Here is a 25826-nt window from a genome sequence, read left to right as displayed (position 1 = left end):
TTCAGTTTTACATAATGCGCATATCATCACATTTTCTGCTGAATCAGGCTTCAAAAAAACTAAAAACTTTTAGTTGTTTGTTGTTCAAAAATAACATTAAAAGCAAAGGTTCTGCTGTTCTTTTAACATTTAAGTGTTTTATCCTTGTCTTGAAATCTGTACAAGAAAAGAACCATGACAAAATATAAAAGTTAGTGGAGCCAGCAGTTCAGTTCCACAAGTACACTTCCACTCCAAAATGCAAAGAGTTCTCCTAGAAGATGATGTCCCTCATCTAAAGACTGACAGAAATCAAGCCTTAGTATCTTGCTAAACTAACTACAATGGGCTTTGACTGAGATATGACTTGTATATTTGCTCACATGTTTCAAATATTGAAGGATTAAAAATAAGTAATCTTACCTTAGCAACTACTGAATATTAACTTGTTCCCCAACCAAGGAAAACATTAATTCTATATGTATTTCTAAAATGCATCACAGCTTCTATTCACACAACCTCAGGGAAAACAAATGATGTCTTCTTTCCATATTTATGCAGCTTACAAAAGATATTTAAATTGTATATACCAAACATGTAACAAATATATACTGCTCAACAAAATTAAAGGAACACTTTTTTATCAAAGTATAGCATCAAGTCAATGAAAATTCTGGGATATTGATCTGGTCAGTTAAGTAGCAGAGGGGGTTATTAATCAGTTTCAGCTGCTTTGGTGTTAATGAAATTAACAACCTGTGCTATAGAGGGGCAACAATGAGACGACCCCCAAAACAGGAATGGTTTAACAGGTGGAGGCCACTAACATTTTTCCCTCCTCATCTTTTCTGACTGTTTTTTCACTAGTTTTGCATTTGGCTACGGTCAGTGCCACTACTGGTAGCATGAGGCGATACCTGGACCCTACTGAGGTTGCACAGGTAGTCCAACTTCTCCAGGATGGCACGTCAATATCTGCCATTGCCAGAAGGTTTGCTGTGTCTCCCAGCACAGTCTCAAGGGCATGGAGGAGATTCCAGGAGACATGCAGTTACTCTAGCAGAGCTGGACAGGGCCGTAGAAGGTCCTTAACCCAGCAGCAAGACCAGTATCTGCTCCTTTGGGTAAGGAGGAACAGGATGAGCATTGCTAGAGCCCTACAAAATAACCTCCAGCAGGCCACTGGTGTGAATGTCAGAAACAGAAACAGACTTCATGAGGGTGGCCTGAGGGCTCGACGTCCTCTAATGGGCCCTGTGCTCACTGCCTGACACCTTGGAGATCGATTGGCATTTGCCATAGAATACCAGAATTGGCAGGTCCACTACTGACACCTGGTTCCTGCTCATGCTGAATTAATATGCACCTTATGGTCCATGATGTCAAAGCCATACTGACAAGAAACAGAGACATAAGTATATATATATATATATATATGTATATATATATATATACATATATATACATATATATAGTGGAACCTTGGTTCACAAACGTCTCTGAAAATGTACAAATCGGGTTACGACCAAAAAGTTCGGCAAACTTTTGCGAACAAGCCAGTTTCCCTTTCAGTTTGTGCGCTCCCATGATTTCCGCACGCGTTCAGTCTCTCCCTGTGCATTCCTTGTGCAACGAGCGAGAGAGAGCGTGAGAGAGAGAATGACACAGACACAGACGCGCGAGAGAGACAGGAGGCAAACACGCGCGTGATAGACACACACACACATGCGTGCAAGAGAGACACACACACGCACGTGCAAGAGAGAGAGCGAGCGAGCAAGAGAGAGGGCTGGCCGCATAAGCCAGTTAAAGAATGCACTGAGCTTGTTTTTAAAGAGACTGATTTGAGCATTGTTTTAACCTCGTTGTATTTAATGAAGACTTTTTTCTATTGGATTTTAACCTCCACTTCACTTCTGTTTACAGCGATCGGTTCGTAGCGTGCATTGTTGCAATGTTACTTTTCTTGGTTGTTTATTAAATTACGGATTTTTCAAATGTTAATTTTTTCCCTTGTGCTTAAAACTCATTAAAAAAGGTGTTTTTAGCAAGTGGTTCGTAGCACTATAGCGCAAACTCTTGCAATGTTAGTTTTCTCTGTTGTTCAAGGTTTTCTCAGTGTTATTCAATGTTTTTACATTTAGTTTACTATTACGCTGTGCATTCTATGGTATAGTTAACTATATTTGTGCTTTAAAATCTTTAAAAAAAATATATTTACATACAGTTCGTACGGTCCGGAAAGGATTAATTGTATTTACATACAATCCTATGGGGGAAATTACTTCGGGTCACGACCAAATCGGGTTATGACCAGCGTTTTGGAACGAATTACGGTTGTGACCCGAGGTTCCACTGTAAGTATATATATTATATATATATATATATATATATATATATATATATATATATATTGGAACACTCAATAAAACTGAATAAAGAAAAATTCAAGTGACAATGACATACCAAGAAGGCAGATCCACCAGCGTTTGTGTGTCAGCTTTTATCCCTCCAGATCAGAGAATTTCCAGTTTCATTGTCTCAAAATACCACTCACATCTACAGTTATTCCCAGTTTCAAATAAAAAACTAACAACATCAGATCTGGGGTTTTTGGGGGGGGGGGGGTTGTATTGTGATCATGACTGAGAGAATATATGTGAAAAACAACACTAACTTTTACAAGTACTATAAATTTACACCGGCTGTTACAGACGCAAATAAAATTTGCATGGAAGCTGGTTTTAAACTCATGACCACTGGATTAAAAGTGAGCAGTTCTTACCACTGCACCACAGAAGCTGTCATATTGCACTTGCAGCTTTTGTGAAACTGTTTATTTGATATTTGGACTTCAGCCTTCATACATTATACAGTTCATGTCTACATTTTGTCATTTACTACTAAAACATGTTTTAACGATGTGTTTACATAGATTGTTGTAGACACGGAACACACATGAAATGCATGTGTTCCAAATAATGATCTATTATTTCCCCTCTAAAACTCCAGCACTTCACTCTAAGATAAAAAAGACTGAAGTTGGGAGAACTTTTAGCCCTTTCTGCAGCGGTGTGGGGGGGGGGGAACGGGTGTGGGTGTGTGGTATATCAGGCTGCTCGTCTTGATCAACACATTTACAAGACAAAAGACGTGGATGGAGTGGTGCAAAGGGATTTAAGACGGGCCTGTGACAATGCGGGTTCAGCTCTGTGCTCACCTCGTTGGTCTGGGAGCCCTTGAACCCAACACCGTCGGTAATGTCACTGATGAGCTAGACAGTGAGGCAATAACAATGAGCAAGGGGATGGTACATAAATGTGCAAAGTGCTTTTATTTAAAAGAACAATCAAAACAGGTGTCCAAAGTGCAGTCAAAGTTCAATAAATCAAAAGTCAATAAATAATCCATATAAGAAATGTAGAGGTTAAAAACCAATAAATAGAAAAATCCTCTAAAAACAACGAGGTAAAATGTCACAGGAAGCAATCCTTTAAAAACACTAAGCCCGGCGTACGTTTGTTACCCTGGCGGCTACCCTGCTGAGGCTAAACCAGTCCAAAGCCTCCTCGACTCCCACTTCTATCAACGGCCAAGTCGATTCCTCCACTGGTCACTCCAGCTCCTAAATCGCTCAGTTGGAGCGACCGCTTTCTCAACCCCACTGAGTGTCGGCCAAACACTCCCCTCGTAGGCTCTCTTCCCAGCTGCCTGCTTTCTCCCATACGAGCCTGCTCTTGCTTGCACCGGCACGCTCTCTCTCTCTTGCTTGCTTCCTTATTTCTTCCACCATCTCCTGTTCTCTTTCCTATTTTTTCTTTTCCTTTGTTTTCTTTTCCTCTCCCCCTTTTTCCTTCCTTTTCTTTTCTTTTTTCCTTTCTTTCCTAACCGGCTCGCGCTTCTCTTTATGCCGAGGGACACAGCAGCTGCAGCCCATTAGCCACAGGAACAATCACGGATGTGGGCAGTCTCTCACCTGTGCACTTAGGTAAGAAACGCCCACAACGCAGATCGCCCTGTGGCTCACTACAGCCACCACGCCCCCTCGCTAAGCCACGAGCGTGGTGATTATTTATTTTAAACAAACTGGCCTTTGCTAAAGGAGCTATGGACCCATAACACCACATTCCACCCTCCATAAGACTCCAGTTGCATGGGAAGGCTCCACGCCATCACCAACCCTATGCAACTGGAGAGCAGGTCCACAGCTCGGCCACTCTACACTGCACTAAAACAAAAGCACTAAAACAAATCCCACCATAAAACCAACCCAAGCCCCCCCTTCATAAAAACAGGACATTAAAAGAATAGGAACTTTAAAAGCTTCCCATGGGCTCACCACCTATGGGAGGGGCCAAGGAGGTCGGGTGCAGTGTGAGTTGGGTGGTGGCCGAAGGCGGGGACCTTGGCGGTCCGATCCTCGGCTACAGAAACTGGCTCTTGGGACGTGGAATGTCACCTCTCTGAAGGGGAAGGAGCCTGAGCTAGTGCGCGAAGTTGAGAGGTTTCCGGCTAGATATAGTCGGGCTCACCTCGACGCACAGCTTGGACTCTGGAACCAGTCTCCTTGAGAGGGGCTGGACTCTCTACCACTCTGGAGTTGCCCCCGGTGAGAGGCGCCGAGCAGGTGTGGGTATACTTATTGCCCCCCAACTTGGAGCCTGTACATTGGGGTTTACCCCGGTGGACGAGAGGGTAGCCTCCCTTCGCCTTCGGGTGGGGGGACGGGGTCCTAACTGTTGTTTGTGCGTATGCACCGAACAGCAGTTCGGAGTACCCACCCTTTTTGGAGTCCCTGGAGGGGGTGCTAGAGGGCATACCTTCTGGGGACTCCCTCGTTCTGCTGGGAGACTTCAATGCTCACGTGGGCAATGACAGTGAGACCTGGAAGGGCGTGATTGGGAGGAATGGCCCCCCTGATCTGAACCCGAGCGGTGTTTTGTTATTGGACTTCTGTGCTCGTCACGGATTGTCCATAACGAACACCATGTTCAAGCATAGGGGTGTTCATATGTGCACTTGGCACCAGGACACCCTAGGCCTCAGTTCGATGATCGACTTTGTGGTCGTGTCGTCGGACTTGTGGCCACATGTCTTGGACACTCGGGTGAAGAGAGGGGCGGAGCTGTCAACTGATCACCACCTGGTGGTGAGTTGGCTTCGATGGTGGGGGGAGGATGCCGGTCAGGCGTGGTAGGCCCAAACGTGTTGTGAGGGTCTGCCTGGGGACTCAGAGGTGGGCTCCCCCATCTCTGGGACTGAGGTCACCGAGGTGGTCAAAAAACTCCTTGGTGGCAGGGCCCCGGGGGTGGATGAGATACGCCCGGAGTTCCTCAAGGCTCTGGATGTTGTAGGACTGTCTTGGCTGACACGCCTCTGCAACATCGCATGGACATCAGGGACAGTGCCTCTGGATTGGCAGACCGGGGTGGTGGTCCCCCTCTTTAAGAAGGGGGATCGGAAGGTGTGTTCCAACTACAGAGGGATCACACTCCTCAGCCTCCCTGGAAAAGTCTATTCAGGGGTCCTGGAGAGGAGGGTCCGTCGGATAGTCGAGCCTCGGATTCAGGAGGAACAGTGTGGTTTTCGTCCTGGTCGCGGAACAGTGGACCAGCTCTATACCCTTAGCAGGGTCCTGGAGGGTGCATGGGAGTTTGCCCAACCAGTCTACATGTGTTTTGTGGACTTAGAAAAGGCATTCGACCGTGTCCCTCGGGGAATCCTGTGGGGGGTACTCCGAGAGTATGGGGTACCGGCCCCCCTGATAAGGGCTGTTCAGTCCCTGTACGATCAGTGCCAGAGCTTGGTCCGCATTGCCGGCAGTAAGTCGAACCCGTTTCCAGTGAGAGTTGGACTCCGCCAGGGCTGCCCTTTGTCACCGATTCTGTTCATAACTTTTATGGACAGAATTTCTAGGCGCAGCCAGGGTGTTGAGGGGGTCCGGTTTGGTGGGCTCAGGATTGGGTCACTGCTTTTTGCAGATGATGTTGTCCTGTTTGCTTCATCAGGCCGTGATCTTCAGCTCTCTCTGGATCGATTCGCAGCCGAGTGTGAAGAGGCTGGGATGAGAATCAGCACCTCCAAATCCGAGACCATGGTCCTCAACCGGAAAAGGGTGGAGTGCCCTCTCAAGGTTGGTAGCGAGATCCTGCCCCAAGTGGAGGAGTTCAAGTATCTCGGGGTCTTGTTCACGAGTGAGGGAAGAATGGAGCGTGAGATCGACAGGCGGATCGGTGCGGCATCCGCAGTAATGCGGGAGTTGCATCGGTCTGTCGTGGTGAAAAAGGAGCTGAGCCGCAAGGCGAAGCTCTCAATTTACCAGTCGATCTATGTTCCTACCCTCACCTATGGTCATGAGCTATGGGTAGTGACCGAAAGAACGAGATCGCGAATACAAGCGGCTGAAATGAGTTTCCTCCGCAGGGTGTCTGGGCTCTCCCTTAAAGATAGGGTGAGAAGCTCAGTCATCCGGGAGGGGCTCAGAGTAGAGCCGCTGCTCCTCCGCATCGAGAGGAGTCAGATGAGGTGGCTCGGGCATCTGATCAGGATGCCTCCTGGACGCCTCCCTGGTGAGGTGTTCCGGGCACGTCCAACCGGGAGGAGGCCCCGGGGAAGACCCAGGACACGCTGGAGGGACTATGTCTCTCGACTGGCCTGGGAACGCCTTGGGATTCTCCCGGAAGAGCTAGAAGAAGTGGCTGGGGAGAGGGAAGTCTGGGCATCTCTGCTCAAGCTGCTGCCCCCGCGACCCGACCTCGGATAAGCGGGAGACAATGGATGGATGGATGGATGGAACTTTAAAAGACAAATAAAACCAGTGCAACAGATAGAGGTCTCCGTGACCCCTTGAACCCTCAGACTAGACGTCAGACACCAGATAAAAGTCCAAATAATGGTTTATTATTAATAATAATAATAATAATAGTGCACAAAGCACCCTCCACTCCACAATACTCAAATAATTAAACAATATACAATAACCAATCCTCCACTCCCAGACGCGTTGCCACCCTTCCACTCAGCTCAGCTCAGCTCGACGTCTGGGATTTCCCATATTACTTTTATAGTCCTTGATCCAGGAGGTGTTTCGCCCTCTCTGTCCACGTGACTAGGAACACTTCCGGGTCATATAAAAACTCTTCTTCACACCAGAGGCACGTCGTTTCCTGTCATGTGATCATGACGCACCTCCGGGTTATAGGGCACGTAAGAGTCCGACAGCCTCCCTACAGCGACTCCTGGTGGCCCCCATGGTATCCAGCAGGGCTGTGCATATAAACTACAGAGTCCATGATGCCCTGCTGGAATTCGGGGCACGTCCACGCTGCTGGGAGAGCTCCTCCTGGCGGCCTGGGGGTGAGGGCCGGAGTAGAAAGCCGGCAATCCTTCACACCAGCAATAAATAAATGTCCATAAAAAGCTCTGTCCTCCGGCTCAGGTACGTGGGTCCTCAAAAAGTCTGGCACCAATCCCGCTTGCTGCTCGGTTTCCTCTTCTGTCCCCACTGCTAGCTCATCCCACCGCTGCCACCAAAATGTGACGATGCTGGTTCGGCTCCATGCTCCCATGTTCTGTTAGGGTTAGCGTTAGCGTCTCACCTGCTTCTCCCATGCGGGCCCTGCAACAGGCGAGACGCTCTCATTGCAGCTGACCTTCTACCTACTTCTCCTGCTACTACTGTCAGTCGCCTTTCCGATCCTTGGCTCCGGTCGGCTCCCCCTGACAGTGACTTAGGATTCCCCAACGACCAAGGCTCTCATGTTGGGGACACCATGTCCCAAGTTCCGACTACCGCTGCCTCCCGCAGCCTTAAGCGGAGAGTCATCCGCCTCCGGTCACTCCCGTCCTTCCTGAAACAAACTCTGCGGGAGCGACAACAAATACTATGCCCTGGGTGTCGGCCTAACACCCAGGCTGTCTGCTCAGCTGCCGCGAGCCTGCTCTCGCTCGCTCACTCTCTCGTACCGGCGCATGCTCTCTCTCTCTCTTGCTTGCTTGCTTCCACCCGTAACCTCCGTCTTTCTTTCTTTCACCTTGTTCTCTTTTTCTTCATCCTCCCTAACCATCTCGGGCTTCTCTATATATGCAGAGAGGACATGGCAGCTGCAGCACATTAGCCCCAGGAACAATCACGGATGTGGGTAGTCCCTTGCCTGTGCACTTAGGTGAGAAAAGGCCACACCGCAGATCGCCCTGAGACCCGCTACAGCCACCACGCCCCCTCGCTAAGCCGCGAGCGCGGTGATTATTTATTTTAAACAAACTGGCCTTTGCTAAAAGAGCTGTGGACCCATAACACCACAGGGCCAGATTTACGAGTGTTTTTGTAGGCTTTGGTAATTTGAGTGCTAAATACACTAAAATATCTTTGAAAATTCTGTAAATTTCATGGCTTAGGAGAGTGGTGACATGTTATTGATTGTTTGGACATGCAAGTAAGAATTTCACTGTACTCTGTACATGTGACAATTCTACTAATACTACTAAGATATACAGTGCATCCAGAAAGTATTCACAGCGCATCACTTTTTCCACATTTTGTTATGTTACAGCCTTATTCCAGAATGGATTAAATTCATTTTTTTCCTCAGAATTCTACACACAACACCCCATATTGACAACATGAAAAAAGTTTACTTGAGGTTTTTGCAAATTTATTAAAAATAAAAAAACTGAGAAATCACATGTACATAAGTATTCACAGCCTTTGCTCAATACTTTGTCGATGCACCTTTGGCAGCAATTACAGCCTCAAGTCTTTTTGAATATGATGCCACAAGCTTGGCACACCTATCCTTGGCCAGTTTCGCCCATTCCTTTTTGCACCACCTCTCAAGCTCCATCAGGTTGGATGGGAAGCGTCGGTGCACAGCCATTTTAAGATCTCTCCAGAGATGTTCAATCGGATTCAAGTCTGGGCTTTGGCTGGGCCACTCAAGGACATTCACAGAGTTGTCCTGAAGCCACTTCTTTGATATCTTGGCTGTGTGCTTAGGGTCGTTTTCCTGCTGAAAGATGAACCGTCGCCCCAGTCTGAGGTCAAGAGCGCTCTGGAGCAGGTTTTCATCCAGAATGTCTCTGTACATTGCTGCAGTCATCTTTCCCTTTATCCTGACTAGTCTCCCAGTCCCTGCCGCTCACAAATATCCCCACAACATGATGCTGCCACCACCATGCTTCACTGTAGGGATTGTATTGGCCTGGTGATGAGCGGTGCCTGGTTTCCTCCAAACGTGACGCCTGGCATTCACACCAAAGAGTTCAATCTTTGTCTCATCAGACCAGAGAATTTTCTTTCTCGTGGTCTGAGAGTACTTCAGGTGCCTTTTGGCAAACTCCAGGCGGGCTGCCATGTGCCTTTTACTAAGGAGTGGCTTCCGTCTGGCCACTCTACCATACAGGCCTGATTGGTGGATTACTGCAGAGATGGTTGTCCTTCTGGAAGGTTCTCCTCTCTCCACAGAGGACCTCTGGAGCTCTGACAGAGTGACCATCGGGTTCTTGGTCACCTCCCTGACTAAGGCCCATCTCCCCCCGATCGCTCAGTTTAGATGGCTCTAGGAAGAGTCCTGGTGGTTTCGAACTTCTTCAACTTACGGATGATGGAGGCCACTGTGCTCATTGGGACCTTCAAAGCAGCAGAAATGTTTCTGTAACCTTCCCCAGATTTGTGCTTTGAGACAATCCTGTCTCGGAGGTCTACAGACAATTCTTTTGACTTCATGCTTGGTTTGTGCTCTGACATGAACTGTCAACTGTGGGACCTTATATAGACAGGTGTGTGCCTTTTCAAATCATGTCCAATCAACTGAATTTACCACAGGTGGACTCCAATTAAGCTGCAGAAACATCTCAAGGATGATCAGGGGAAACAGGATGCACCTGAGCTCAATTTTGAGCTTCATGGCAAAGGCTGTGAATACTTATGTACATGTGCTTTCTCAATCTTTTTATTTTTAATAAATTTGTAAAAATCTCAAGTAAACTTTTTTCATATTGTCATTATGGGGTGTTGTGTGTAGAATTTTGAGGAAAAAAATGAATTGAATCCATTTTGGAATAAGGCTGTAACATAACAAAATGTGGAAAAAGTGATGCGCTGTGAATACTTTCCGGATGCACTGTATATATATATATATATATATTTTTTAAACATATAGCGGTCACCGTTTCTCACAGACCTTAATGCAACAAGCTCCTTCTTACCTGGATCCTGTACTGTCTGAAGCAGACAGTGAAAAGAAATGATGGGACTGGGAAATGGAAGTAAACAGAAACAAAAACAAGGATGGGTCATGCGTCAAAGCCAAAACGTCATTGAAGATTGAAAGTCAAAACTCACGCAAGGTTTGTTATTGAAACATCAATAGCGTTTACTATAATCTAATAAGGATTCATTCAAAAAACCTGGCCAGTAATGACACTGACTGGCCAATGTAAATACTTTCACTTGCAATGGTCTTAAACTGATGCTGCGTGTTGCCAACCAAAACCCAAAATGGAGACATGTATTTAAAAACTAAGATGGTGTCTTGGCAGAATGATAAACAATAAATAATTAAATATTACTTCTTAATATGTAATGTGTGTACTGAATGAAACAAAAGTAAAATATTAATCTCTATAATGCAAAGATTAAGTAAAAATTTAAAGTGACCACTAGAAAAATTTATTGAAGGAGAGAAAAAAAAAATTAAATCGCTTCTTGACAAGCTCCAGATTCATGACAGATCCATTGGAGTGTAACAACTACATTGAAGGGAAACTGGATTGTTATAATAATCCTTACAAGATAAACATACCTTAATTACTTGAATTTCTTTATACACGTGTAGACAATATAAACACATTGAGTAATTAAACTCACTGCTGACAAAATACATTTGGAGGTAGCATGCTGATGAAATAACAAGTAAAATATTGTTCAAAACTTTCTTCCTACAACTGAAAAATGTGACATCAGCTCCTATTGGTTCCTAGGAAAGCAATGTTTCTTTCTTTAAACACAAGAGAATAGTCAGATGTACAAAAATGGCATTGGCTTCTTAGATTTAATCTAGAGGGAAAACAAATTTGCCATATTAAAAATGGATTATAAAGTAGATCTTGTTTTCTTTCCTTCTTACACTGTAAACCAACAAATTAGAGTGTGAGCAGAGAAAATGTAAAATTAACAGTTCATTGTATAATATTACCACAAAATATATGAAAAGGGCCTACCTGTTTGGCTGAGTTGAGATGTACTCCGGCTCTTCCGTGATAACCCCACAATCGCCACCATTTTGGCACCTATGCTTGAACGTCTCTTCTTGCCCCCAGCACCTACTGAACCCACAGCAGTGTCTGACTGGCTGCCATCGTTCTTTTCCAAGCTGTACATGTCACCTCCAATGCTGGTGCTTTTCGTCATGTTCTTTCCAGGGACTCCCATCTGCCTGTTTTTCATTTTGGATGTAAAGTCACTGGTCAGCCCAAACAAGTGCAAAAGAAAAAATGAAAGAAGAGGAAGAAAGAAAGAAAGAAAGAAAGAAGGAAAGAGAGAGAGAAAGAAAGAAAGAAAGAAAGAAGGAAAGAGAGAAAGAAAGAGAGAGAAAGAAAGAAAGAAAGAAAGAAAGAAAGAAAGGCTTCAGGTAAAGGGTGCAGAGTCAACATTAACAAATATATTGCAAGTGAATTATTCATAAGTGTTACAATGGCTATGTTCACACTGCAGCTAAAAGTGACTTAATTCCCATTTTTCATGTTTTTTTTTCATTTGAATGTTCAAAATAACACATCCAAATCAAATATGAGTATGTACCGGTATCTATCCTGAATGTTCCCTGCATGTGCAAAGTTAATAAAAACAACTTTGTCACACAGATGCAAACTACCATGAACATCAATGCCATGTTGGCTGCTGACTTACTTAACACTGTTTTCAGTGCAGGATATCTGCAATTTGTCCACTCATGATAGCAAGGATGAGAAGTAAAAAAAGAAAGATCTTATCTTTTGAGTTGTGTGCAGTACTCAATGTTTTATGTTACACACAGATCTGTGGACATGTGGGAGGAGTAAGGACAGGTGGAGCATTTTGATGTTTCAACTAACAGTTCCAGAATGTCAATGGAAATGTTTAGTTCCTTTCTGCAAGATTTTCTTAGAGAAACAGGCAGGTTAGGGATGCTACTTCCATCAAAAAAAAAAACAATGGCAGCGAGGCTGTATTGGCTGGTGATAAATGCCCCAAATTCTTATTAAGTGCACTACCTTGCTTTCTATGCGATGCAAACTTGAGTCACTAGTGTAATAAAAACTTCATTTTCGATGCATAGGTATGATGAAGGTTGCATAAACATTGATGTAAAATTAGTTGGGAAGAGTAAATTTGCACTCAATTCTGATTCAAGCAGTCAAATGCAGGTTGCATTAAGTCACATACTGTATGTCTGTATCAGATTTAGCACCATATATGAAAGTGGTCTAAGTCTGATTGAACAAATTCTGATTTCACATGCTTTTCTCTTGTTCACATTTCCCTGAAAATATTAGTTCTGTGTAAAACATATATGAATGTATCAAAATTAAGCTGCAGTTTGAATGTAGCCAAAGACAGAACTCAAGAGCTTCATGTTTAACTACAGATATAAAAACTATTTTGTAAATAACTACTGTAATTAGTATTCATTCCACCTCACTAATTAATAATACAACATACAGAAAGTAAATTCATTATAGAACTATGAAATAAATGTATATTGAAAGTATATATTAAAAATATTCATTACCAAGGTGTGCCCAGAAACTAAGAGTTTATAGTTTCAAAAACATATTTTGAGCAAGATGTCACTGACTTGGAATAAAATAAAAAATGAGTGGATGAAAGATGGATATTTTTCTCAGCAGTTTTACCTTCTAAAATAATAATAATTCTGTATACAATAACAATAAAAATGTCAAGGTGTCAATTAATTGCCCCATACAACTCGTACAGAAGATGATAGCCATTTTTTCTCAACATCTGAATGCATCTGCAATGTTAAAATGGCCTTAAAAGTAAAGCTTGTCTGCTAGCCTAAGGCCTGTTGTTTCACTTCTACTTGATCTGGGCTAGAATATATAAAATATGCATATTTTCATTTACAGTAAGTAAAGGTAGCTGCTCAAAGACTGAATAATTGGTCTAATAATAGTCCGCCGTCTTTATGATGTCTTCCACATCATTCTGTTTCTGGTCTCCAACAGCTTTACCTGGGGTATCAAGATTTCATGCCTGACATTTTTTTAACCTACACTGTCAAGATAAAAGTGACTAAGATGATAAGATCAATCTCCAGTACACACATACAGTCATATGAAAATGTTTGGGAACCCCTCTCAGCCTGCATAATAATTTACTCTATTTTCAAAAAAAAGATAACATTTCCTAGGAACAGTACTGGAGTGTTTTCCGAACAAAGATTTTTAGTGAAGCAGTATTTAGTTGTATGAAATTAAATCAAATGTGAAAAACTGGCTGTGCAAAAATTTGGGTACCCTTTTAATTTTGCTCATCTGAATGCATGTAACTGCTCAATACTGATTACTTGCAACACCAAATTGGTTGGATTAGCTCGTTAAGCCTTGAACTTCATAGACAGGTGTGTCCAATCATAAGAAAAGGTATTTAAGGTGGTCAATTGCAAGTTGTGCTTCCCTTTGATTCTCCTTTGAAGAGTGACAGCATGGGATCCTCGAAATAACTCTCAAAAGATCTGAAAACAAAGATTGTTCAGTGGTTTAGGGGAAGGCTACAAAAAGCTATCTCAGAGGTTTAAACTATCAGTTTCAACTGTAAGGAATGTAATCAAGAAATGGAAGGCCACAGGCACAGTTGCTATTAAACCCAGGTCTGGCAGGCCAAGAAAAATACAGAAGCGGCATATGCGCAAGATTGTGAGAATGGTTACAGACAACCTACAGATCACCTCCAAAGACCTGCAAGAACATCTGGCTGCAGATGGTGTATCTGTACATCGTTCTACAATTCAGTGCAATTTGCACAAAGACCATCTGTATGGCAGGGTGATGAGAAAGAAGCCGCTTCTGCACTCATGCCACAAACAGTCGCTTGTTGTATGCAAATGCTCATTTAGACAAGCCAGATTAATTTTGACACAAAGTGCCTTTGACTGATGAGACAAAAATTGAGTTATTTGGTCATAACAAAAAGCGCTTTGCATGGCGGAAGAAGAACACCACATTCCAAGAAAAACACCTGCTATATACTGTCAAATTAGCTGGAGGTTCCATCATGGTGTGGGGCTGTGTGGCTTGTTCAGGGACTGGGGCCCTTGTTAAAGTTGAGCGTCGGATGAATTCAACCCAATATCAACAAATTCTTCAGGATAATGTTCAAGCATCAGTCACCAAAGTTGAAGTTACGCAGGTGTTGGATATTCCAATAAGACAATGACCCAAAACACAGTTGGAAATCTACAAAGGTAGAGGGAGAAGTACAATGTTCTGGAATGGCTGTCACAGTCCCCTGACTTGAATATCATCGAAAATCTATGGGATGATTTGAAGCAGGCTGTCCATGATCGGCAGCCATCAAATTTAACTGAACTGGAGAGATTTTGTATGGAAGAATGGTCAAAAATACCTCCATCCAGAATCCAGACACTCATCAAAGGCTATAGGAGGTGTCTAGAGGCTGTTATATTTGCAAAAGGAGGCTCAACTAAGTATTGATGCAATATCTCTGTTGGGGTGCCCAAATTTATGCACCTGTCTAATTTTGTTATGATGCATATTTTCTTCTAATCCAATAAACTTAATGTCACTGCTGAAATACTACTGTTTCCATAAGGCATGTCATATATTAAAAGGAAGTTGCTACTTTGAAAGCTCAGCCAATGATAAACAAAAATCCAAAGAATTACGAGGGGTTCCCAAACTTTTTCATATGACTGTAACTCTACTGTTTTTGCCTGCTCCATGGAATAAATCAAGGCTAATTTGGGAGTCTTTGACAAAGTTTAGAACTGTCCCTCAACAATGGGAAAACCAAGATTCTCCATGAAGATGTCTATAAATACACTCTGGAAGTTGTCCATAACAAGTGAAACACGAACCCTGCTGAAATCGTTTTGCCTCCAGTTTGGCAAATTTGCAGAAAATCTCAAGTACTTTGCTGAACTCAGAGAAATGCGCTGAAGTCAGTGGGAAAGGAGAAACTGAACTAGTTTTGAGTGGAATGTAATGATGCAATCAGTGCTGATGCTAGGTTATTTTGTATTATATGTGAAGCTTATTAGTGCACCAATCGACTGTTCAGTAGCCAACCTGTGTGGTTTGGTCCCCCCCCCCCCCTTATGATCTGTGCCCTAGGCAAATGCCTAATCCACCTTAATGGTGGCACTGGCCTTGGGTGCAATGGACTTTAAATTACTGATTATTGTGGCCACAAATGTGACCTGAAATGTGAGATAGCAGCACTATCCACTCCAGCACTGTGTCTCCCTGAGATAGAAATAATAAAATTACATACCAGGAAAGTGAAACTTCTAACAGACAGTGGCAGATAGGAAGCAAGAATTCAACAAGTCTTACCACTCAGAGATTTAAGAGCAGGTAATCAAAACGTAGTTTTTTTTTTTTTATCATTTTCACGTTTGCTCATTCAGTGTTACTGCTACCGAATAAGTGCAACACTAAAGCATGAGGATTCTTCACTCCTTCCTGTCTGTACCATCTTCAGAACACTCTAGGTAATACAATTAAAGGGGCATTTTCATGTATTACACACAGGTCACATACAAGTACATACAAAAAGATGAATACACTGACATTTCCAGTTTCCTTCTTCAAACATGATTTGTGCTTAAATGAATTTGCAAGTTTTCCACTAATTTTTAACTCAGTACTAGGATCCAAGTTATATACTTGTGGTTAGGTGGGCTGTCCATCCAACAATTTGTACAACAGCAGATCAACCCTACTGAGACCTTATTCTTTCCTTATTTTCAGATACTTTGTGATGGGTACAGGTAGCTGGTCATGTGGTGCCTTGTTTTGTGTCTCATTATTGTCAGTCAGTCATCGTCCAACCCGCTATATCCTAACACACAGTCATGGGGGTCTACTGGAGCCAGCACAGGGCACAAGGCAGGAACAAACCCCGGGCAGAGGGCCTGGCCACCGCATGGCACACACACACAAAAGACTAATACTTTGAGTTTGCTATTCATAAGAAACATCTGCTGATGTGAAGCATATCTTAGTCAGAAGATCTTGGAATATCTATAATCAAAAATTGTTGATTTGCAGAAATCTGGAAAGATTTACAAAGCAACTACAAAGAGTTTAGATTTTATTTAGTTCACAGTTAGACAAATTGTGTATAAATGGAGATGATTTAGTATTATGGCTACTCTCCTTATAAGTGGGTGCTCAGCCAAGATGAGTAGAAAGGCACAACACAGAATGCTCAGTGAGGTAAAAAAGAACCTTACACCAGCAACTAAAGCCTTAAGGGAATCATTAAAACATGTTACCATCTCTGTTCATGAGTCTATCATATGCAAAACATTGAACAAGCATGATGTCCACGGCAGAATACAAATGCGGAAGCAGCCACTCTTCAAAAATTACCATGTTGCACACCTGAAGTTTGACAAAGAACACCTTGACATACCACTCACAACTCAGTTGGGAAAATAATTTGTGGACTGATAAAACTAAGGTCAAATTGTGTGGGAAGAATACATAGCAGAACATATGGTGTAAAAAGGGCACTCCATACTAATATGAAAACATAATCCTGATAACGAAGTATGGTGGAAGAAGCATTATGTCTTGGTCTGCTTTGTTACCTCTGGGCCTGGACAGCTTATGAAGGCACCCTACAGGGTGTCAGTTTGCCAACTGAAGCTCAGTAGATATTGGGTTATGCAGCAGGACATAGACCCTAAACATCAAAGTAAATATAAAACAGAACGGTTAAAAGGTGGGTTATGCAGCAGGGCAATTACCCCAAAAATGTGAAAAAAAGTCTACTACAGAATGGCTTCAAAGAAGGAAAATCTTCCTTTTGGATTGGATTAGAGCCTAGACCATAACTCAACAGAGATGCTGTGGAATAACCTAAAGAGAACTGTTCTATACAAAGAAGAATGGTTCAACATTTCTCCTGAACGATGTAAAGGTTGGATATGCAGTAACTGGAAGTGCTTCTCTGAGATTATTGCTACAAAAGGAAATTTGACCTGTTATTAAATCCAAGGGTTCACTTACTTTTTCTACTATACACAGTGAATGTTTGATGGTGTGTTTAATAAAGACATGAAAGACTAGCTGTATTACCCTTCTTCACCTAAGAAATTTTCTTAAGACACTGGGCCTCAATTATAGTGCTGTTGGTTAAATCAGATGTATAAGAAGTGCTATGTAACTAACTATGATTCTGTGTACAGTACTTGTATTTTTTTTTACCGGGGCTAATATTATTAGTTAACTTGAGCTGCTTGAACATACCAAATGTATTTGCCCATAAATGAAACATTTCTGCCTTAAGTCAATTCCTGCTTTTCCTAGTGACTTGGCTTTTGTTGACTGAATACTGTATATTATTATCATTATTAGATGTTTATAATCTTCATTAGTTAATATTGCACACTCAAGCATTTCTTTATAGGCTTTGTCAGTTGTATGTTTAACTTACTCTAACTTATTACATATAGAATTGATGTTCATAGGCTGCACATTTACATGGCTCAGATAATGAACTGAACATTTAATACTGAACAGAAAGAACAAATGAAAAGAAATAATTTAGTAAACTACAAATAGAATGGACCATGGAAATCATATGCAGTTGAGGGGGTTGAAGGGGCCATGTGGGGGTGGAAGGGTCCTTGATGGTGTTGGTGTAAAAGAAATTGCTACAGAACTCCATACTAAAGGACATTTCCAATAGCAGTATTCGGTGATGTTTTAAAGGTGATTTAAAATTGCTTTATTCAAAGCCAAAAACTGTTAAAAATCTTGACTCTCCATAAGCATCAAAGGCTAAAATTAGTAGTGTCTCATTATGCAGTGGGTTTCAATAAATGTCTACCAACACAATAACAAAAGTTATTAATTACTTTTACTCACTTAAACAAATACTATCACTAATTCTATCAATTGTCTTGGAGGGGTCAAACACACGTGGCGTTTTATATTTGGGCACTACTAAGAATTTTATCAGCACTGAGATAATTAAGAAATTTTGCCTTTCTATTTTACCCTTGAAACATAATCTCTGAATGTTCTTTTCTGTGTCATAGAAAAGATAAGACATTCTTTGATTTATTCATTGTTTATTTTTATTTTATTTTTTATTTTTATATTCATTGTTCATTTTTTTATCCATTTTTTTTTGTTTTACTAAGACTTTATTACCCATATGTCATATTGGGTTTCCCATTGTTCAAAAAACATGACCCTGTTAATGATTGGAGATGGAATGAAATAACATAGTGATAAATAATTAATAAAGCAAATTACTAGATGTAACCTATATAATGTCACTTACTTGGAGTTATCAAAGTGACATTTTTGGACATTTGGGTATAAAGCAAACACAAGAGCTACTCAACAGTATTTCAAGTGGACAAATATTTGTAAAGATATCAATAACTATGTCAGTGGGTGCAACAGAGAAAAATAGCTTAGCTGTCAGAGCCCCTGCCTGTTGCTACAAGACCTTCGTAGTCTATCAGCTTAGCTTTTATTACTGATGCACCACCTTTACATAACAATTTGGTAATTCTAGTAATAATAATAATAATAATTCATTTCAAAAAGTGCCCACTTCATCCCTACAAAGAAATGGTTTTCCGTCAACAATCATTTTCAGACAGAGGTTTGCATTTTGTTTCTCATTTTTGTTAGTCCTTCTGTAACAAGGTAGGATGCACATTAAATCTCACTTTGGATTATCACTCTCAGTCAGATGGTCAGACTGAGTGAAAGAACTGTGACTTAGGAAAGTTCTTTGAATGCACAGGATTTTCTTTTTAGGATAGATGTGTTATGGAACAAAAATGTTGCCTTTTGAATACCCTTAAGGTTTCAAATCTAATCTGCAGGATTTAAAGTCCCTGTCCTCCACAGAGCCCTGTCCCAGAATATTTTGCTTATCTTCTTGGTTAATGGGATTAAAACACCAATGGAGAAGTGTAGCATTCCACAAAGAATATTTGAAACAAGGTTCCTTCTTGTAAGTTTTTCACTTCATATTATCAGTCTGTATACCATAGTTAAAATGATATGTCAAGTCTCATACAGGTTTGGCTTTACTGGCTCATTTTAAAGTACAGCCAGTATTTCATGTTTCACGTTTGAAGCCAGTAAGCACCAGTCCATACCTATACAGTAGGTAGTATTGCCCCCTGCTCCAGTGCAGGTGCACAGAGAGCCTGAACTTGAAGTTCAGTGAATTTTATACTCATAGGAAACACTCCTCACTGGAGTATCATGTTTACTGATGGGCTTACAGCCCTAAATATCACTCCTGGGTGCCTTTCAAGGTGTTTCATTTTCCATGATTGCTAAAATCACTTCATGCTTTGTTCCTTCATAAGCCTGATGGTATGTCTAGAGGCCATGCACTGGAAGGAAAGCTCTGGCAAGAATTAGAAAAAGTTAGAAAATCTATTTTGTGCCAAAGATGGTTTATTTCTGGCTCAAATATTTGTATAATTTGAAAGCTTAATTTTCAAGCTTTACTTTATTGAGTACTTTATATGAGTTTCTTAAAATTTTTATGTAGTTCCATCATCATTTTAGAAGCCGCTACAGGCAGATAATGTATTTCTAGGGGATCTTGCTTGGCTGCTTATTCCTGACCCATGTCATGAAGACTGGCTAATAAATTGTAGTGCAACACAACAGACCTGTTGTTCAAGATATAGATTTATTTGAACAATGAACTTTGATTTCAATATCCTGTTTTGGCTTGTAGCTCTTTTGACTTGACTCAGCTTTTTTGTCTTTGCATTTCTTGTCCAATTTCATAGTTAAACCCTCTGAAAAATAACTGATAACTACTTTAAGTCTCTGCAAAAGATTTATTTTTGGTTTTGATGTTACTTGCGTCTCCTCATTAGCAGCTTTAAACATCATAGCAGTTGCTCTCAAAAACTCACTGCCAGAAGTTTGATAGTCAGTTTGAGACAGTAGTGGCTGGTGGCCTTTCAGACAGGGGAAGGACATTTTAGGCCTACATCAAAAAATTAGTCAATTATTGCATTGTTATTTATATGTAAATTCTGCCCTACTTTATTTTAGTAGAAAATGGTCCATGACCCTGTCATGCCATTTGGGAGTTTTTTCCAGGGACTTGGCCATTTTCCTCTCAATTGCCAGCTGAGTAAGGTTGCTTAAATGGTTTTGGCCCATTGGGTTGCGGCTGTATGACTTGATTTGTTTTAATAATAATAATAATAATTCTTTGCATTTATATAGTGCTTTTCTCACTACTGAAAGCGCTCAGCAATTGCAGGTTAAGGGCCTTGCTCAAGGGCCCAACAGAGCAGTGTCCCTATTGGCATTTACGGGCCAATAATTAATTAATTAATGCAGGCTCTGCATCGGTCTGTCGTGGTGAAAAAGGAGCTGAGCTGCAAGGCGAAGCTCTCAATTTACCAGTCGATCTATGTTCCTACCCTCACCTATGGTCATGAGCTATGGGTAGTGACCGAAAGAACGAGATCGTGAATACAAGCGGCTGAAATGAGTTTCCTCCGCAGGGTGTCTGGGCTTTCCCTTAAAGATAGAGTGAGAAGCTCAGTCATCTGGGAGGGGCTCAGAGTAGAGCCGCTGCTCCTCCGCATCGAGAGGAGTCAGATGAGGTGGCTTGGGCATCTGATCAGGATGCCTCCTGGACGCCTCCCTGGTGAGGTGTTCCGGGCACGTCTAACCGGGAGGAGGCCCCGGGGAAGACCCAGGACACACTGGAGGGACTATGTCTCTCGGCTGGAGAAGCTCCTCTCTACACCTGCTCATGTAGCTCCAGTTATCGAAACAAAAGACAACAGCTTATACAGCTGTGGCATTGCACTATCCAAGTTCACGGCTTTAAAAAACACCAAGAAATCACACAGCTTACCCCTTTTGCCCTGCAAGTCATGATTTGAATATAGAACTTGAAGAGAAATGACCATATAATTTCAGGACACTTTAAAATGTCTCCTCAGCCTTTGGCAGCATCAAGTGTGTACTCATCTACTATGGTTGCATCCTTGATAATCTTTTCAAAAGTCTACAGGAGCCTATCATAGTTGTTTGCCACAGTGCTCACTATTCACGATGTAAGTTCCACCGAGTAGGATTGTTTCTGAGTAACCTTGAGCACCCTGCAGACTAGAGAAAAGGAATCCTCTTGGTAAATTTAGAACAAAATGTGGCAAACACATAGAAAGATGCAAAAACATTCTGGATTCAGACAAGAATTTTGCCCTCTGAGACAATACATGGTTCAGTTTGTGTGCAAAATAGTGTACAAGAATTGCATTAGGGGCTATTGCTTTAACTTTAGTCCATTCAGAGAGGAAGCTGTGACAGCAGCCCCATCACAGGTGTGAGCCATAAGTTTTCTTTGTAATTGTAGCCCTGCATGTTTTCATTTAAAACATCAAAGGCAGACTAGGCAAACATCATAAAGCCCAACAAATTGCTCCTGAGTATGACCTGCAGTATCAACATCCATATTACTAACCGAGAATGGTAAACCGGATGGCATGGACGCAGGTCTCTCGCTAAACCGGAAGGCACAGACGCAGGTACACGGCGATGGAGCCAGGAGACATAGTGTGCAGGTGCCGGACACACAGACACGAGTCCAGATGGAGGAGTACGGAAGCGCACACAGACACGAGACCAGATGGAGGAGTACGGAAGCGTACACGCCCACACTACACGGCATAATCAGACCCGACATAGTACGGAAGTTGCATGCGCCTACAACGCACGTCTAAAACACCGCAGACACAAAAACGAAAGAGCTCAACTAACTAACACACGGTCTAAAACACCGCAGCCACAAAAACGAAACAGCTCAACTAACTAACACACGGCCCCAGAGAACGGCCACAAAACAAACAAACACAGCAAGATTTGGCGCCCCGCTCAAAGTCAAACCGGAGAGAGTACGGATACCGCACACGTCCACACTGCACAGCATAGTGAAACCCAAGATGGTACAGAAGGCGCAGGCGTCACCGCCATATTGTGAGTGGCACTACTGCGGAGTGAAGTTAGGAATAATGTGCTGCTTGGGATTGTACAAACCGCTGAACGCTTTACACCAAATCCAAACACAATACAGCTCGAAAACGAAAGAGCTGAACTAACGTAAATATGACATGAAACACTGAAACAGTCCCCCAAATTGAAACCCTATCTCTCTAAACAAGGTGCATTCTTAGTATAGCCATGTTACCACATATTTAGAAGTTTCACAAAAATTACACACCTATTGAGAAAATGAGAATGGAACATGGAATATTGATAAGAAGGTCAAAGTGTATTTTTCTTGTTACAATATTATACAAAAAATACAATATATTGCAGTTAACACTGTTTTACCCTTGGGACATTCTGAAAATGCTTCTCCACATGTGCATGCACATTCTGCAGAGCACTTTCAAGAGAACATCTTTATGGCATTTGTGAATGCCTGTGTCAAGTGGCCAGAGGTTGGTGTAAGGCACTGCATGTCAGCCAAGAATACAATTGAGAAATGAGAACTGCTGCACAATTGTTATGGCCCTCAGGAATAACAATTGAAACTTGATACTTTCCTAAGAACCAATGGTGCTCAATATATGTACTCTGTACCACACTATCTTGCTATAAATAAATCAGTTTAGTGATAGTTTATTTTGCTGAGGACACTAAAAAATATTGATTCATATTGTGTACAATATTCTGAATTGCTTCTTGTTATTCTGTTATATGGGAACCACTGTTTTGTCGGTTGATGTCACAACCTGTGTCATCAACATATCTGCATTAAATCAATAAAATAAATAAAAGAGGATAAAAAGACAGCAAAACAACCTTCTAATTCCAGCACTTTTGATTTAAATGCTTTATGGCTCACTCTAAAAAGATGATGGCCACCTTTATGGTGGAATTAGAATTATACCATCAGGTTAAATTAATGAGATTTATGGTATCTGGGAAAGAACTAAGAAAGACCAATGTCCACGTGCATTTCAGAGTATCTACTGTGCATGCATTTGTATTCACTCAGTAAAGAATGTGATGATGCTTTCATTAACTAGATGACTGATTCTCTGGAGAAGGCATGCTATAAGAGAACCCATAAAACATGCTAAGTATATTTCCTTTTAAAATCTACAATAGCAAAAAATAACATTATTTAAAAATATTTAAAAACTTTATATCCAACTCTGTTGAATGTTTGAAGGCCTAAAATTGAGAATTCCAATCATATCTCTTGGTAATTTGTTCCTTGTTTTTGGTTGCCACGGTTCTCTTTTGTGAAGACATATTTGATAACACTTATGTGAAATGTATTCATACGAACTATCATATGCAGAAGCCTATCACAATATCTCTGGCACTGGTCAGGGAAATATGATGGGAAAGAATTTGATTATGACACAGTAACACCTTTGAATGGAAGAAGAGAAGACCTTGGACACATGTAGCCATTTCTGTCCAAATATCAGAAGCTCATTCCCTTTGGGACGGTCCAGTCACAAGGACAAGGATAGCCAGAAGCTGGCATTCATTTTGGGCCCTGCTCCAGTCAAGACAAATTTTCCTGCTGAAAAAGACTTATTTTGTACCTTGCCTATATTGGGAAAATAGTCCTGGACCTATGGTCCTGATTTTTGTGTTTTGTTTATTTTTCTTACCATCCTATTGAACAGGGATTTAAATTGACAGTGTCATGTTTCTCCCCAGCCATTCATCTGTGTTCCCCATTGCTTCAGAGATTATTTTATGTAGCAGCTTTCATCCAAATGTATTATTTTAAAGAATTTTACCAGGTCCTACTTTAATGTAAGTTTTTTAGACTAACAAGATTCTTGTAATGTTTTCTCATAATTAATATCTTGAAGAGCTGGTATAATAGTTCTTTTTGCACTTGATTATCAATGTATAAGTAAATCTTTTTTTTTTCACCTCATTAATACCGTTGTCACAACATGAAAACTTATGTGTATCAGGGACACCTAATTATGTATCTGGGGTTCTTGGCCTAATAATACGTAAGCTAAAGCCAGAGAATGTTTCAAAAGATTAAGCTAGTTAGCATTGTGGTTTGTTTTAATTTTCACTTTGTTTTTTGTTCTTGTTTGGTTTCTCTGGTTTTGACCCCTGCATTTCTATCAAGGTGCCATCTTTTGAAACTGATTTGGATTTAATTGGGTTTTTTTTTTTGCTCCTTTTATTACTGCCTTCTTTTTCTATTTAAAAAAAATTAAACATAAGGAACTTGCTTTGTTTAGTGGCGGATTAAAGATTTAGTAATGTCCCTCTTCTCCAAGCCTTAACCCCAGTTTCAGCCTATGTGTTCCAGGAAATTAATTATTGTATATCTATAGCTCTGCTTTTGTAAAGTGTAGTTCAATTGTGTGTATACAAACTATAGGGTGAAATAGGCAGACACACAGAGAAATGTATGGCAGTACACATTCTGGCAGGTATACTTCGTGTGCTTTATTGTGGCAGAATTCATGACAAAGAATTGACATTTAGTTTAGAACAAACCCTGATTTCTGTGATTTACAATAAATATTACAACTGTGTATGTATGCCTGTCTGTGTTTTAAGGCATTGGGGCTAAAACTGGAAAAAAGTGAACATTGCATTTTTTGGGGAGGATAAAAAATCTGTATCTTAATTTAAATTCTGCCAAGCAACAATGGAGCACCACAAGGGACACACCTGTCTCCTTTTCTCTTCACTCTGTACATCTCAGCCTATAAATATAACACCAGGTCATGTCACTTTCTGAAATTCTCAGACGATTCTATAGTTATGGGGTGTATCAATAAGGGGGATGAGACAGAGCATGTGAGTCAGATGGAGAACTTTGTTTATTGGTGTAAAGAGAATTGTCTGCATCTTAACATCAACAAAATCATGGAACTGGTTATCGACTTTCTCCGCACCAAAGAATCTCTATGTCTAGTCACTATTCAGGGAGTGGATGTGGAGGTGTTGCAAGTAATTGGGAGTCCACATCAATGACTGGTTAGACTGGTCTCATATTACAAAAAAATTATATACGAAAGGGTAAAGCACGCTTTTTTTTCCTAGGAGACTACATTTTTTTAATGTGAGTAGTGCTTTCTTCATATTTTCTAAAACTGTGATTGCCAGTGCAGTTTTCAACACTGTAGTGTGCTGGGCTGGTAGCATTACTTCAATGCTGCATGTGTGTTCAGACCACAGTATGTGTGTAAAAAAATTCCTGCAAAGAATAGTTTTCTTTCTTTCTTTCTTTCTTTCTTTCTTTCTTTCTTTCTTTCTTTCTTTCTTTCTTTCTTTCTTTCTTTCTTTCCGTCTGTCTGTCTGTCTATCTATCTATTGTATTTCTGTCCATTTGTCTCGTGATTAGTGTGGTCTGCAGTAGTCGTGTCTGTGTTTTGGCAGTAGTGGCTGTGTGTATGTTCTGTATTTTTTTCTCTTTTTCTTCATATCCTTTATTTGTTAAGGTTATGCAACGTTTTTGTGATCAGACAGGATGCGATAGTGGCCAATTCGCTATTGCTGCCCCTATACCGGTTGGTTTATCACCACATAGTTTTGCTAATCTTTAAAGAAGACATGCAGTAAAGTTACTGGCTGTACCCATC

At 41.3% G+C, this 25826-nt stretch overlaps 1 protein-coding gene and 1 long non-coding RNA gene across 36 annotated transcripts in view; one reads left to right on the top strand and one right to left on the bottom strand.

The window, feature by feature from the left end:
* rims2a (regulating synaptic membrane exocytosis 2a) overlaps positions 1 to 25826 on the bottom strand; it is a 1351795-nt gene that overhangs the window by 109251 nt on the left and 1216718 nt on the right. For 28 of the 35 annotated variants that reach the window (XM_051936048.1, XM_051936053.1, XM_051936052.1 and 25 more), the window contains one exon: positions 11200 to 11441. The exons of 5 other annotated variants lie outside the window; for them this stretch is intronic. In XM_051936048.1, coding sequence (XP_051792008.1) covers positions 11200 to 11441 — 242 coding nt within the window. The remainder of the gene's footprint in view (positions 1 to 11199; positions 11442 to 25826) is intronic. 2 more of the 35 variants (XM_051936050.1, XM_051936066.1) reach the window with 1 other exon arrangement.
* The window catches only part of LOC127530104 (uncharacterized), a 589449-nt gene that overhangs the window by 492329 nt on the left and 71294 nt on the right, over positions 1 to 25826 (top strand). The gene's annotated exons all lie outside the window — the stretch shown is intronic.

Source organism: Erpetoichthys calabaricus, chromosome 13, assembly GCF_900747795.2.
Source record: "Erpetoichthys calabaricus chromosome 13, fErpCal1.3, whole genome shotgun sequence".
NCBI classification, from domain to species: Eukaryota; Metazoa; Chordata; class Cladistia; order Polypteriformes; family Polypteridae; genus Erpetoichthys; species Erpetoichthys calabaricus.
This window is presented reverse-complemented; position numbering and strand designations above follow the sequence as displayed.